At 45.8% G+C, this 15,306-nt stretch overlaps 1 protein-coding gene across 4 annotated transcripts in view; it reads right to left on the bottom strand.

Moving 5' to 3' along the window:
* dscaml1 (Down syndrome cell adhesion molecule like 1) overlaps positions 1–9,319 on the bottom strand; it is a 58,642-nt gene extending 49,323 nt beyond the window's left edge. The window contains exons 1-2 of one of the 4 annotated variants that reach the window (XR_009714703.1): positions 8,895–9,319; positions 2,897–3,217 (exon numbers count right to left, since the gene is read on the bottom strand). Coding sequence is in view for 3 of the 4 variants with exons in the window: in XM_061281083.1 (XP_061137067.1) it covers positions 2,897–3,217; positions 8,895–8,937 (364 nt within the window). In the remaining variant the exon portion in view is untranslated. The remainder of the gene's footprint in view (positions 1–2,896; positions 3,218–8,894) is intronic. The other 3 variants (XM_061281083.1, XM_061281082.1, XM_061281081.1) reach the window with 3 other exon arrangements.
* Between the last annotated feature and the right edge of the window lie 5,987 nt (positions 9,320–15,306).

Raw genomic sequence — 15,306 nt, 5'->3', positions numbered from 1 at the left:
ATTTCTGCTCAGTTCTGTAGACGAGTGCACAACTTGTGTCACGGACCAAGTTGTCACGTTATGCTGACTTTCACATCTGACTTCATATTTTCCATTGAAATTTGTTGTTGAATTTACCGTAAATTCCGGACTATAAACCGCACCGGACTATAAGCCGCACCAGCTAAAATTGGGGGATATTTTAGTTTTTTTCTTATATAAGCCGCACCGGACTATAAGCCGCACGTGCACACGCGTTTTTTTTTTTTACAAAGAAAGACCGTTCACAGAAAGCCTTTTTAAAGTTTTAATAACATACTTTAACATGTCTTTCTAAACATTGCCTGTGACGAAGGGTTTAGAGCCTTTTGACGCAGGTCACCTAGCGTGCATTCCTACTAAAGCTCATAATAGTCACAAGCAACACAGCCAGAATAAGCAGCAGCCATAGTAGTGTTTCAAAGTCGTATTTTTGTTGTTGTTTTTTTCTTCAAGATACCGCAGTGTATAAAAGTGATCAAGTCATCACAAAAATCACGAAAAAAAAAATCCTTATATAAGCCCCACCTGACTATAAGCCGCAGGGTTCAAAATTTTGGAAAAAAGTCGCGGCTTATAGTCCGGAATTTACGGTACTCCATTTTATTTGACCAGAAATGGTTGCACAAAATAAAATGATCTAAATCCAGATGCATTTTTAAGTGGAATTTTAGTCCATTTATTTCGTCAAGTTGTTCGTCAAATCATTTGGATCCAAATATATTTTTAAAGTACCCATAATGGTGCATTAAAAAAAAAAAATGGTGCAACCACAAATAAAATTGAGTGAATTCATCACAACATTTTTTTCCCCGTGTAAGGTTACTCAAAGCAAGCCATTCTGACTTGGAAGGACAAATGGGACATGGCCCTAAATGAATGGCATCCTCTCACTTTTTTGCCTTTAAGTAGCCCGACACGTGAAGCGCAAATGCGAGCCGACGCTTCATTTGTAAACACTTCAAAGCTAAAGGAACATATAATTGCAATCACGTCCTGAGCCCCGGCCGGCTCTTCATCTCAAGCCGCCGCTGCTTTTCACTGATACCATCTACCTGCCGATCAATACCGCCGATCGACTGAGTAGCCTCGGCTGCCGCGGTACGGTTAATTCTTTCAATCATTTATTTACTCTCTGATTGACCCCGCTGCCGTTCGTCGATAGTAGCGGGGGGAAAAAAAATCCCAATCCCCCTTGAGCCCATCATAGAGTGTTTAAAATCATCTTGACAGCTTGTAAATGTTTTAACGCAACAGCACCAGCCGCCGGTCAATGTCACCCACCGGCTGCAACCTTGTGAAATTCTCGACAAACCAATGCAAAAATGCAAATGGCGGCCCGGGCTGATTTGTGTGTAACTTGCACTCCCCCTCATCGTACGCGCCGCAGAATCATTAGGATGTTACTGATGCCTGACTATATGCGGGCCGGTTGCCTAGGAACCAGTTAAAACATGGCTCCGGCGCACGGGGCGCACTGGGAGGCAAGTCCTGTATCACTGTCGCTTCAATAATTAACGCCGGGGAAACCAAATACTGCATTTACTTATTCATAAAGAGAGCTGCAAAAACACCAGAAAGAGAGACGGCGAATGATCAAGAAAATCAACGGCTGCACGTTTGTTTGTTTTGATGAAGTGAACGGGAAAGCGGGCCGCGCTGATCGTTTAGAATTCCGTCAGTGACGTGATGACGGTTTGTAAAAACGCCCTCTATAATCCTCTTTAAGGTGCTTGGCCTGTGTTCCGACTTTGGAGAGGGTCCACGAGGCTAACGCCGCCAAAGGTTCAGCACGCTAACGCTGACCAATCTGCTAGGCGGCCTTCCATTTTTTGGTTGCACCCGTTGCCAATGACTTATATTCTTTAGAAACCTTGAAACGGAATAAAAAGAGGAACAAAATTCAATTATGCATAATTGTGCACACCCACATAAATTGGGGTTGTATTCCGATAAGGTCTAACATTCAAAGTTCTTCTGTTCTGTGTCGGACAATATCAGGAAATTGCCAGAAATTCCTGCAGCGGTGCTAATAAACAGCAAGAGTGGGCGGGGCCAATGTTTCTTTTCAGGCGGGGCCAGCCACACCTAAGCGTAAATGTCGCCCATGGCAACCGCGTGCACGGAGGTAATGAGGCGCGCTCTCAAAAGCTCCGGTCTTGCTTCGGAAAATGTGCAAAAGCGGTCATCTCGGCGTTCGATTGATTAATTGGTGCAATTATTTGGGCGAGGGAAGGTCATCCCAACATGAAGGCTTGTGAGAAGGTCACACCCTCCCCCTTGGGAACATGCGGGCCATATGGGCACAGTTTTAACCGCGTGTGCTAAGAAGTGCTGAACGTCTCTTCGGGGCAGGATTCATCAACACGCTCCAAATTATTTTTCTTTTTTCCTCCCATGATTGCGCTCGCATCATTCAATGTCCGCAGCTGACTCGCTCAAACTCTCCTTGCCAAAGCACCCCGACAAAGAGCTGGCAGCTCCACGCCAAGAGGCAGCTTGACGAAAATGGTTCTCTGTGTGCGTATAGCAGTGTTCCTGTGTGTGCATGTGTGCGTGGTTAGGGGACTTTCCAGTCGGTGGACAGATGGAGAGACTGGGAGACTGGGAGGCAGGAGACATGCTGGCATGAGTTAGTGTTTGTGCACACGCGCATGTGTGTGTGTGAAAAGTAACACCTTCCCTCGCTAGCTTTGACCTTGACAGCGAGTGCAGACAGGTCGGCAGCACCCAGTTTTGCACCAAAGTTTGCTTCATTTTAGTGAGCTACACATTTATTTGAGGACATTCACCAAAAAGGTGAGCCTTTAGCGCTTTTGGAAGCTAACCGACCGCCTGTATGCTAACCAATACGACATGAACGAGCAGTCGGGGTTACCTGCTTTGACGTGAATGCTGGGGCTCCGGATTTTGCCCGCCTGGTTCTCGGCGGTGCAGAAGTACTCGTTGTCGTGGATGATGCTGTTATAAGCGGAGGGCGAGAAGGAGAAGAGCTGGAGGGTGCCGTTGGCGTGCACGTGGCGGATGTGGGGCACGTCGTAAATGTCGTCTCCGGCGGCCAGGTACCAACGCAGGACGGCGTGGGGGGCGCCGCCCGCGGGGCAGGGCAGGGACACCCCCACGGAGCTGGAGAAGGTCACCCGCTGCAGGGAGGCGTTCACAAAGTACAGCCGCGTAGAGACAACATCCTCACTGTTGACTGTTTGGATGACACAAAGGGACATGAGCGTTAGTGGAAAAAAGAAATAGAAATACAATTTAAATGAAAAAAAATGCAATTCGTAATGGCTTCGGGCCAGAAGAAGAGGCCGCCGCCCCTCCCCAGTAGAGCGGGAGAATTCTCCTCTCAGACCAAGACACCGAATGAATCCCCTTTTCCTGGATTGCGACAACAATGGCTGGATTAGCGCTATCTTTTAATTCCTAATGTCTCAGGAGAGACGAGGGTGCTGGCTAAAAGGCATCAATGGAGATTGAAAGACTCTCTCTCATGTCATTGAGGTGGTAATTTCTAAAGCTCGTCGCCATCAAAGAGTGTCATTAATAACCAGTGATTAAGTGAAAGGCTGAAGATTTTGATAGCAAGAAGCAGGATGAATGCTTTTGCTACAAGAGACATATGTTCCACACGTCTCACTGTCACTAGACAATGAAAAGCTTTTATTTCCAATGGTAGGACATTTGGGACATGTTGACATTTTTATAACACGTTTCATAACAAGTATCGTTATCAGTCTTGCAAAGGATGGGTAGTGGATATAAAAAGTCTACACACCCCTTTTCAAATGCCAGGTTTTAATGATAGAAAACAGCAGACAAAAAAAAATATGAGCAAAAGAAACAGGAAAGGAAATAAGACAATGAGGTATACCAGTAGGAAAAAAAAATGGCTGATTGGTTGTTTTTCAAACATTGATGATTGAGATCCTCAATTAAAGAATGCTTTGAAAAATATCATTTTATTACCGCTTACTCTTGCTTTGGTTCTGAACGTGTTCTGCTCAAGGCAGGGGCGGATCTATTCTAGCGGGATAAAGGGCTGTGAAAAAATCCTAACCTATCCCACAAATCTACTCTTGATATTTCCCATCATGCGGTGATGAATTTGTATGCCAGACGCAGAGTGCTAAACCCACATAATCTCTTTTTACACATTTACCGCACACACAGTCGATCTAGTCAGTAATCACTGGAGGCCCACGTCCAACCTTTCCACTTCTGATGCATGCGCTGGTGTTAAGCAGAACGGGATATGATTGACTTGTTGGGATGAGGACCTCGCTTGTTAAAATGCTAGGATGCAAATTGGGGTCAAACAAAAATACGGTAGCCAAACGTGCATAAGTACAAAAAGGTAGCAACCAGGTGTCGGCAGTCCGCCACTGAAAGTGGAACAGATCCTTTTAGCGCTCCAAAATCTCAATCCAGGCCAAATTCAATCCAGTTGCAGCCAGCCGATTTGCACTTTCAGCACCACGGAGAGCACCGCACATCTGAAGCTGCTCACCAATTTTCACAGCTAAGATTTCTCCACCGAGCTGTACTTAGACATGATACGCTTTCAAATGCCATAATCGGTTGGAATCTAAACAAACCGTAAACCGTACGGTGATGTCGTCCAAAATGGCCCAAAATAGAAAAGCGTAGGGCAAATAGTAGCTCCCACAAAGCAACAGCTTATGATGGCCAAAGCTAATCGCTCTGTCCTGGGCTATGAATCCAGGTCAGCCAGTTCACACACACACACACACGCACGCACGCACGGAAAGGGAGGGAGACGTCCGCAGATTACGGCCTCCGGGGAAAGTGCCAACATAACGACAACATAAAGCACGTGTCCCCTCGCAGTAAACTTTGAAAAACATCAAATAAAAACAGAACGGCAAATTAGAGTTTGGGCACGGCCCGCCATCGCTAGCCACACATATAATAAAAGCACGTCGAAATCTGATTGGACGATGATTCGGGTCGCTACAAGACATTATTTAACTTCAGTTGTGTTACGGGAATTGGCGTTTGACTTTTATCATTTCCCAATATCGGCATGGGAGGGAAAGTGTCGGAAAGTAAACTGATTTGATTGGATGAAGTTTTTTTTAAACCCTTACTAGCTTGATGAACTTATTTATTACTTAAGCGTCTCAACACTTTTGGTACATTTAGCGTAGTTGTCGCTTGGTACAGATAAGGCGGAGAAAGTTTGCATTTTCCACGATTAAGGTCACATTTTCGGGAATGATCATAAATACGATAATCGTTGTAGCGTTCCGCACTTGCCCTTTTCTTGCCCCTGAGCCTCCATCACACCTCCTGAACTGTATTTTGATTGTTTTCTTCAAGCATGGATGCCACGGTTGCAATAAAGAAGGTCAAAGTCAACGGAGGTGAAGTCGCCGCTGGGTGAACCTTTCGTACGATTTTTTTTTATTTCATGCACATTTTTAAACAAATATATTTGCAACGGTTATGAAAGTGGACTATGAATACGTATGCTGGAGGAGCAAGGATTATTATTGCCTTTGGTGAGCTGTTATGCATAATGCAGCCTTTTCTGTCTCATCTCCATCCATTCACACCAACAGTGAGATTCATCACGTGCGTAGAAAAAGTGCAAGAAATCCCTCCTGCTCACTCACCATTGCCTCCAACATATACACAAAGTACATTTAGAACACAACAACCCCTGTAAACACTTTGTGCCATGTCAGTAAAATATTAGGCAGCCAGTTCAGCGCTTCAAATATTCACAACTTCAAAAGAACGGTTTCTGCCGCTGAACTGATTGTCGGATTTGTACAAGCGCTATATTCTTTTTTTTACTATTATTATTATTCCCCCGAGAGCTCCGTCGGAGACGTGGTCATAAATCGCTTCCCGGCGAGCGGAACAGGAAAACACAAAGAGGTGGCGTGATTGTTTGATGTTTGTCAAGATGTGTCAATCTCTCAAGGGGAGCGATGTGTTTCGCTGGCTCGGAAAATATAGCATCACATAGACATATATACACAAATAAATTCTCTTTGAATTAGCGGCAGGTACAGAAACAGCTCTTGGCCAAACGTGCTTCCGCTATGTCACGACTCTAGCGTGCGACTAGCGCAGCGTATTTAAAGAGCACGACCACTCCCACAGCGGCGCAGCCCTCCGACATCATGTCTAGGTCGCCTCTGTGGAGAATGACGCGATGAAAATAGAACCTGATATGTCGACAATCATTTTCGTTTGTGGCGTTTCAAGATATTTAAAGATGTAAAATCAGCCACCATAATTGGGCCCATTGCAAGCGAGTAGTAAATTCACCAAATCAGCTGATTGTTTGTTGACTGAAGTAAAACAGCTCATGCGGAATGGTCATCGTGCTCATTTGCTTTCAAGACAAAATGTTCAGACTGACTTATGAGACGGCTTGGCGCGGTCAGCTGGACAAGTGTGTGCGCGTGCGTGCGTGTCTTCCAGCACCATTCAGCTGCCAAACGCAGCGCGCCAACACTTGACCAAGAAACCACTGAGTGACGAGTTAACCTGAGAGTGACACGTCCACATCGGAGCTGCTCCTTTTTTTTCCCCCTCTCTTTCTTTCTCTGAGTGGAAGCTGACAGCTGCAGCAGCACGAGCTATACAAAGGGCCTTTGTGATGTCACGTTCTCGTATGACACGGTGCGTAATTCATCAATCCACTAATAAACTCGATTTTATTACGACAAAAAGTTGTTCTAGGGAGAAGCCGCGTCGAAGCGTTTGTCGTCAAATACGGCCTCCGTCGTGACTCATCTGGCAATCAAGTGTTTTCAAACTCTGCATGTGAACACGCATGCGTGGAAAACACTTTGAATCAACTTGCACGGATAGGAAGGGAAGGAGGATGCGTGGCCGATGAGACATTGCAGCAGAAGATATGGCGGAAATAATGGAGGAGAAAATATAGTTTACCAAATGCACAAAATTATGAGATGGTGAGTAGTCGTACACAATTAAGGTCCATTGAGTGAAACTGGATAGAACTGGAACGGTGTCGATTGATGAAATAATTATGGCACTCCTCACACACCTCTCGTCACAGCAGGCCATTTTTATTCCAAATTGTTGTTCTTACAAGCCGTCTGAGAGTCCACAGCGCAAAATATTTTATTCACTTTAACACGTCTTAAATATATGTGTATGTAAAAAAAAAAAAAAAAAAGGCTCAAGTCTGGCCTGCCAGGCCCGAACGCATTCAACGTCCCTAAATGCCTAAAATATAATTTTTCCTCAAACGTGCACGGACGCAGGTGCGCTCAAAATAAACAAATGAATTTGCATGCTTTTCAAAAATAAACAATGAAGAGACAGACAAGCAAAAAAACGCTGTGCCATTCTCTAGGCGCGGCCCAGCACCAAAAAAAAAAAAAAAAAATACGCAGTACTCATGCATGCATCTGCCTTTGCTTCTCGTGAGATGAAGTTAATCAAACAGAAATCACCCGCACACACAATAGTGGAATCGTGCAAAAGGGAGTGGAACAAGGCGTTGGAAAAAGAAAAAAAAACAACAACATGGAAGTTTGTTTCCCACTGCGTTATCTCCATCTCTCCCATCTCAGGCACTCTTTCCGCTTCAGTGGCTGTTTGACGCCCCCAGCCTTGCTCCGCACACACACACACACACACACACACGATGTACATCTCAACCAGCCACGGGACAGCGCTGATGTGTATGATCCAAACACACCTTTTAATCCGATAAAAAGAAACAACACTGCAGCCTGTGTGTGTGACAGAGGGCACTGCCAAGGCCATATGAGGACCTCAACCACAAAAGACGCATTCTACAGACTGCAAAAACAAATCTGACCCCCCCCCCTCCACACACACACTATAATGTCATTTGAAATTCAGTGCATTTAAATACGAGCCGTGCGCAAAAACAAAGTGTATACATTTACGGGTGGTTCTTTTCTTCCCAAGAGCTTACACGCCTCAGGGGCCTACACGATCAGGTAAAAATAAAAAATACAATTTGGATTTTCAAATACGAGCAAGAAGCTCCCTTCTGCAGCATTTAAAGCGAAGCCAATCAGTGGAATCTGGAGCCACGGAAAATGGAGGATGAATAATTAGTGCAGGGCAGATAACGACTGCATCTGCATGCGCTCACTCCTGTTTGCTTGTGAATCAATAAAAAAAAAAAAACGATGTTAACAAAGCCTTGTCTCACATTGAGCATGTTTTCTCCGAAAATTAATTCATTCTCTTGCGGAATCACTTCACACATCTCCCATCAAAACGCAATGACCCCTACGCTGTTGCTGCATGGACGCTCACACAATCATGGCTTTTACGCACCGTTTGCCAAAAAAAAAAAAAAAAAATCCCCAAAAAAACACCTCTCCAGGAGCGCCCCCAACTTTTCCACCCACTCTTCCCCCAAGTGATAAGATTTACTCTAAAGGTGTATAAACATCTTGCTGTTCTGTTTCTCACGCGTAAACATGCACAAAAGGCTGAGGGTGGCCAATCAACCCGTGCGCCATCCTCGGGTGATCTTTATCAGCCTGCCCCCGCTTGCCTCCATATTCACATTAAACAGGCAAATGCTCGTTGTCTTTTGCCACCCAAATGAACGAGATGCGCTTTTTATTTGCGCCATTTTGGTCATTTTACGCACTCCACCAAACGCAGTGCGTATTGATTGGAGTGTTTTTAACTTCCCTTCGCCGTCTTGATCAATAATACACACACAAAAAAACTAAAAGAGGCAGCCATGCAATAAAACATGAAGAAAGTTAGTAGTCCATCTCCCAAAATAGGTGTTTTGTAGTGCGCTCGGATAACTTCAAGGTGATGAGTGAAGCGTGCAGACAAACACTTGAATCAATCAATCCATTTCCATGGCCTACCTTCTTGCAAAGAATACAGCAGAAGTAAAGTTACAAGCCACATGCCATTCAAAGCAGTTATAGTTCACAGGAATGTGGTGCGGCTCCCCTCCAAAAGAAGAGCGCACGGCGCAGCCAGGCAAGCGAGGCTCCGTGCTGGACTGGACTGGACTGGTTTCTTGGCTTGATGCTTCCCCCGGCAGATCTCTCCAGCCCTGGTCCCGCACACTCTCCGGCGCCGCCAAGCCAACCGCGGAGAAAGTACCGCCTCTGCTGCCTGTTCTCCCCTCCCCTTACCGGGACGGAGCACGGTCGCCCCACCCCCGGTGTCCTAATCAAGACGTGGCGAACCAGACGCGCGCATCGCGGATGGAACGCAAACGCACGGAAAGCTGCCTTGCGCGCAATGCAATCCAGGATCCATATTGGAACCCGATCCAGGTAGACTAGAGTTTTGCGCTTACGTGAGCAGCTTTTCTAAAACGAGCTCACCTGTGCTGGGACATTGTGATTTACTAGGGCTGCAATCATTTAACCTGCAGAGATTTCTATTCATATCTGTTGTAAAATCATCCACATGATCATTTTCACTTTTAGATGGATATATTCAATCAACCCAAAATACATTGCAAACCAAACTTTGATCCAATTGATCCAAGTGGCTGGTCGCTTCCTATCTGCATCCGCTTTGCTCGGTCAAAAGCAAATCGATTTTGCTCGACCGATTGATTGGGTCGATTCGACCCAACTTTATTTATCTTTTAACCGAACAAACCATCTACTCCTTGATATAAAACAACCGTGACCGTAGCCTCCCCGCTCGCCTCAAAGTTGAGATTTGAGATGCACCAACCCACACAAACGCACATGTACACACTAAACCAAACTATGGAAGAGAGCTGAGTTGAGCTACGGCTTCTCTCACTCCCACTGAAGAGCCGCTCTCGTGTGCCATGCAGCCTCACACTCTCCATTACGTAACAGGTGGAACACCCACGCACCATCGCCGTCCAACACGGCCAATGCAATCAAGGTGAGTAATAGGATCAACAGCGCCTCTGCTGGTTGCAACTAGTAGTGCGCTCTATTTGACTCCTGGGTTGTTTGGCTTCATGAGGTTAAGAAAAAAAGATTCCAAGGCTTGTGTGGCCAGAGCTGCAAGAGGTCAAAGCGCTGAAGTCATCGGCGGTCACTCGGAACGGGTATGACGGTCTTCTTTTCAGGGTGGTCCCTGAAAAAGACGCCTGTGCGTGACTTTGTTTAAAGTGGGGAGACTGGTGCACAGACAGTCACCACACTGTCCTTGACAGATCGGGGTCAGAGTCCAGTGGCAAGGAGACCAAGACGACTGGTGACCCTTTTCTGCTGCAGCCTTCATCCGCCTTCCCAGCCGTTGTGACGCCACCCCTCAGGTCAGCCATCATCCTCCGCCTGGTCCACCGTTGAGGTCTTCACTATTTACCCATAGCTGGAGCTGTTTACCCACAGCCGGGACAGTGGTTGATGGGCAGTAGGGCGTGTCCACACACCGGTGGGCCTACATGCCACATCTCTGGGGCCCACTGCTGCTCCAAGATCCTGCACAACTTAGCCTGGGACCGCAAGGTGCCAGTTACCGTGTGTGGCCACGAGGAGGCGTGTGCAAGTCTTGGCAATGGAGAGGCTGTGTACCGGCTGAGGAGACTTACACACTCGGCTCCTCTTTTCACCCCCGGAAACAGAGGGCTAGCCGGTGGCGGTAGCTGAAAGCAGAAAAGTGGCAAGCAGAGGCAGCATGCAGCATGCACAAACTACAGGCACTACTACTCCAACACTACTGCACTGACGCATCACACGCCCTGTGCGCTGATGGAACACACACGCTGAAGTGAGCGGGCCTGACAGCACCAAGCAGGTTCTATCCTCTCCGTCTGACAGAGATCTTCATAGGAGCTGACGTGGGGCCTGTGAAAAGGCAAGTGGCTCGAGAAAGTGTCACGGACGAGCCCTGGCCGTTTACTGGGAGTGAAAAACAAAACAGAATCTCCATCAGTGGCGCCATCGCTGGTTGCCTGGAGATAGGGATGCAGATAAAAAGGGAGGGGAGGGAGGGGGGATGTTTTTGAAGACGTGATGAGACAAGTTATTGAGGATGCTAACGTTCAGACAATCAGTGCTTCCCCTCAGGCCCCAACGACACGCTAGGATCATATTAGCGCTAATGTCGCCGGCGATCATGCGCACGCCACCTACCGACGACGCAACAAGGTCGGGATTGGGCCGTCGCCAACGACCACGACCGTGCGATGCTTTAAAATGAGTCAGTGAGCCGCTAAGCTAGCTTTTGTGTCCCTAAGGTACAAAAAAATGATCTTCAGAGCAAACGTGCATGGCGGCGCCTTCCGACGAGGCTCCACATTAGGCAAATATGAACAGCACAAGCTTTGCTGCAGCACATTAACGGGCGGCGGGCGGGCGGGCGGCGAAGCTTGAAGCCAGCGTGCGTGCGTGATGCCTGAGTGTGTAAGGCACACGGGAAAGGCGTGTTAATTCATTCATTCAAATGAGCTAGGGTGCATCACATAAAGCATCCTCTCATGCGCTGTGGGAGAGAGCTCAGAGAGGGGAAGACATTTAGGGGGGGGTAGAAAAAAAATGGAGATGAAGGAACGACGGGGAGAACGCCCGCCCACACGTGTGCAGACACAAAAACGACGTGCCAGGGTAATACGGACGCTTCCAAGATGGCTGCTGGCACGGAGGCGTTGCTGTGTGCGACTAACCCGCTGCTCTCGCCCCTTAGTGACACACAAACACACTTTTGCACACGCCTTTGAGCAAAAACGCACACTAACTGGCAAAATTCAGGAATGACACTCAGTCGGAGGAAAAATGAAAACACCATAGATATTGTGTCTGGACAGGTTCAATGGTTGAGAATTGAGAATAAAGTGTGGAACTGTCGATTAGCACTTTGATAACTGGATGATTTGAGGATCATAAAGTTGAAAATTAAAATTGAAGTTTTGAAAAGAAATGTCAGTGTTTAAAATTCTATCTATTTTTTTATCAGTCGGACATTGGTGGAAAATTCTTATCTCTCTAATGTAAAAACAAATGATGAAAAACATGATGGCAATATGCAATTTAAGGAACATTGATGAAAAAAAAAATTGTCAATTTGATTTCATCAAGCAGCTGGAAGAAATCAAATATATCGTTTTGAAGTCAACTATACTTCTGGAGGACTAGTGCCATTTGAACCTGAATGTTTATATGCTCACAATCAACCGTCATGGACAGCTAATTTGGAAACTGACTTTATCATCGTTCTACCAACCAGGTGTGTGTGTGTGTGAGAGAGAAGAGAAAACCTTGCGGAGCTTGGCTGAGGGCAAAACTGCTATCCTCAGCCGCGCTTCTCTGATCTTATCGCTTTCCCACGCTTTGCCGCCGCGCCTTACTGGCTGACCTCCACCATACACAAACAACAACACGACGGCAACGGCAAAAGTTGATGGCTGCATTCATTGTCCTACTTGAATTAGTCTACACACCCCTAGGCGCCATATTATTGCAATTCAAAACTTTTGAAACGGAGTAAAAAAAAACGAGAGAGATAATGAGGTTGCAGAAGTGTTCACACCCTCTTGCAACGGATGTAGCTGTCAACAAAGCGTCTCTGATTAACCACAAATACATTGTTCGAGCCTGAACTGCCTATAAGACCCAAGTTCCACCTGAGAACAGCCCTGAAGTGAGTTCAAAGTTCAACTTTGGCTCCATTGGGCAAGAACGCATTTTTTCTTGCGTGCACGGGAGATTTCAAGTGTTGTATCCAAGTTTTTTGGGGGGTGGCACTACTACAACCTATAAAGACATGATTGGATTGATATCTCACCGAAAAGATTTCAAATTTGTCATCGTAAGCACATTTCAGGAAAAGAAGAGGTGCCACGTCTCATCATCCATCGAGCAGGTTGTTTGTTTGTCTGTGCTGTGCTGTCAGCACGACTGCCAGTCTAAACGGGTGTGGGAAGCCAAAGCGTTGGGCGCTCTCACACCTGTCCACTCGTGCTTGTGCTTGTGTTTGTGTAGTGATGTTATCTGCAGCTAAATGGCTTTTTCGTGCTTACCTCAACTCAAGCCCTTATGGAAAGCAGCCGATCCAGCCTCGGGGAACCAACTGGTCAAAATGGAAGGAAAGATCGTCACATTGAGTCATTTCGTTTTAGAGCACGCATTCATGCAGCTGAGATACCTGTATTTTTTTTTTTTTTTTTTGCAAACAGACGTTTGCATTTAAACACCCCAGTTGTGCAATTTGAACAGAATCGACAATCCGGATGTCTCAAAGCAACTTTTGGGTTGGCCTTACCTGTTGAAGACACAAGAAGCCGAAGCCACTCCGTTTCTGGCGCTGGTATTAACGCGCCCTCTTGTGGTCAGCCTTGTTACTACATGTAGTGGTAATGCAAAGGTGACCAAACCCGGAACAGGTCCACGAGTGCTGGCTGTCCTGCATGTTCTTCATGTTTGCAGAAAAACAAAGTGGAAACCTGAACCATGGAAACAAAGCTTTTTGAAACCCTTACTAAATGATACCCCATTTTTATAGTTCAAACATTTAAGAAATAAGACAAGTGTTTGATTGATTTTATTTTTTTAAAACGATTTGATAATCTCGGCACTCTGTTGACAGTCAGCAGCACACGGCATCTCGTCTTCATGTTTGCAACACTTCATTCAACGTCGTGTCACTGTCTTGCCTGTCAACAATGAGAATGAAATGACCCTTTATCCACTTGAATTCAACATTTATTTCATAAAGACTTGTTTTCATATCGGTTATTGTGTTGCATAACACCACCTACCGATCAGGTGACTTGGTTAAACAGTGGCGGAACTTTTTGCCTGGATGAAAAGAAAAACATGCTTGTGTTAAATACCTGGGCATGTTATGAATATTAAAGCTCCTCATTTGGGTCATGGGTGAGCTGAAATTGAAGCTCGAGTGCTCAATGAACCAACATGGATGTTTTTAGAATGTGAGATGAAACAGGAGTGCTACATGCTAATATTTACAAACTGAATCTATATTAAAAATGGCTTTTCACAAGACACAAATGAGTTTTATTTTTTTTTCCCCTGACAAGTGTTGGAGATGTGAGGAATGGACCTGACCCCAGTCTTAGAAAGTGTCTAGAAATAAATCAAATGACTTACCAGTCAGCAAAAGGATTGAAAGTAGTACAATAACTCCGGCAACGGACAGGCCCACGATACGGAGCGTGTGGTAGTCTGCAAATGAAAAGTAGGCCAACATGAGGTTTACAAAAATTCCAGAGAAATGACACAAATGTCTCTCACTTACCATAAACAAAGTCTGCATCTGGGTCAATTTCGGCACCTGTGGAGCAGGACATTGAAAAAAAAACCATTAACACATTCTAGATATATAAATAAATATAGGCAGACCTTCAAGCTCAAACGATGGCAGCCAATGACGAGCGTCCCACCCGATTCCCCCGCCCCCATTTTCTTTCCCTTTTTCTTTAAATCAGTCGCCGTTGCGTGACCTACCTTGAGGCGACGGCATGTTGCGTTTTTGCGTGGACTTCTCCAAACTGTCGATACAAACAACGCAGACATTCAGTAGCAGCAGCGGGTGATCCATCCACGTTGCAATATTGCAGTTAAGATTCAAAGAGCTGTCTGCTGCTATGTGAAACGATGATGTGGGTGTGCTTTGAAAGGCGTCAAGTAATAAAGCTGCCGGCTTCTTAGTGTATTTGCAATGGAGCTGGTTTGGGAAGAAATTCAGTTGAAATCTGCAAGTGGAACTTTCAAAGGTGATCGCTCTTTGTGATGTCAAATTCAACCTTTCACACATATTAAGAGCCGTGAGTCTACCGAGGTAAAATGATTAACTAGACTCATCCAAAGTTGTGCTCCTTCTCCTTGAGGGCATTCTAAAAAGTTATTCATTCATAAGGCATTGGCGCAATGTCGGATAACCTTGAACCTTGCTCAATGGGACGGCTGAGGAACTGACGGTTGGAGAGATATTCCAAAGAAAAATGAGCATTTGTTTCTTCATGAAAAGACAGAATTGTCGCAGCAGGTGACTGGACAAGAAGTTCGGGGTACACCCCAAATTGGTCGCCGGTCAATTGCAGAAGACGTATTTGGGTCAACGATTGCAGATGGATATTAGCAACAAACTTGACATTTACAAGCAGTTATGTATTTGCCTTTCATTTTTGAAATAGGAGAGGAAAAACTCACCTGTTCTGCAAGTGTCCTTTGCTCAGGTATGTGTTGGTCAGTGTGGACCTGGTGCAGCCCACCTCCTAACCACACCTAACCAGTATCTTCCACGCCTACAGCGGCTCAAGCGATATATTTATAGGGTGATAAAGTTTGAACTCTGAATCCAATAAAGAGCTAAGCT

Source organism: Syngnathus typhle, linkage group LG6 (assembly GCF_033458585.1).
Source record: "Syngnathus typhle isolate RoL2023-S1 ecotype Sweden linkage group LG6, RoL_Styp_1.0, whole genome shotgun sequence".
NCBI lineage: Eukaryota > Metazoa > Chordata > Actinopteri > Syngnathiformes > Syngnathidae > Syngnathus > Syngnathus typhle.
This window is presented reverse-complemented; position numbering and strand designations above follow the sequence as displayed.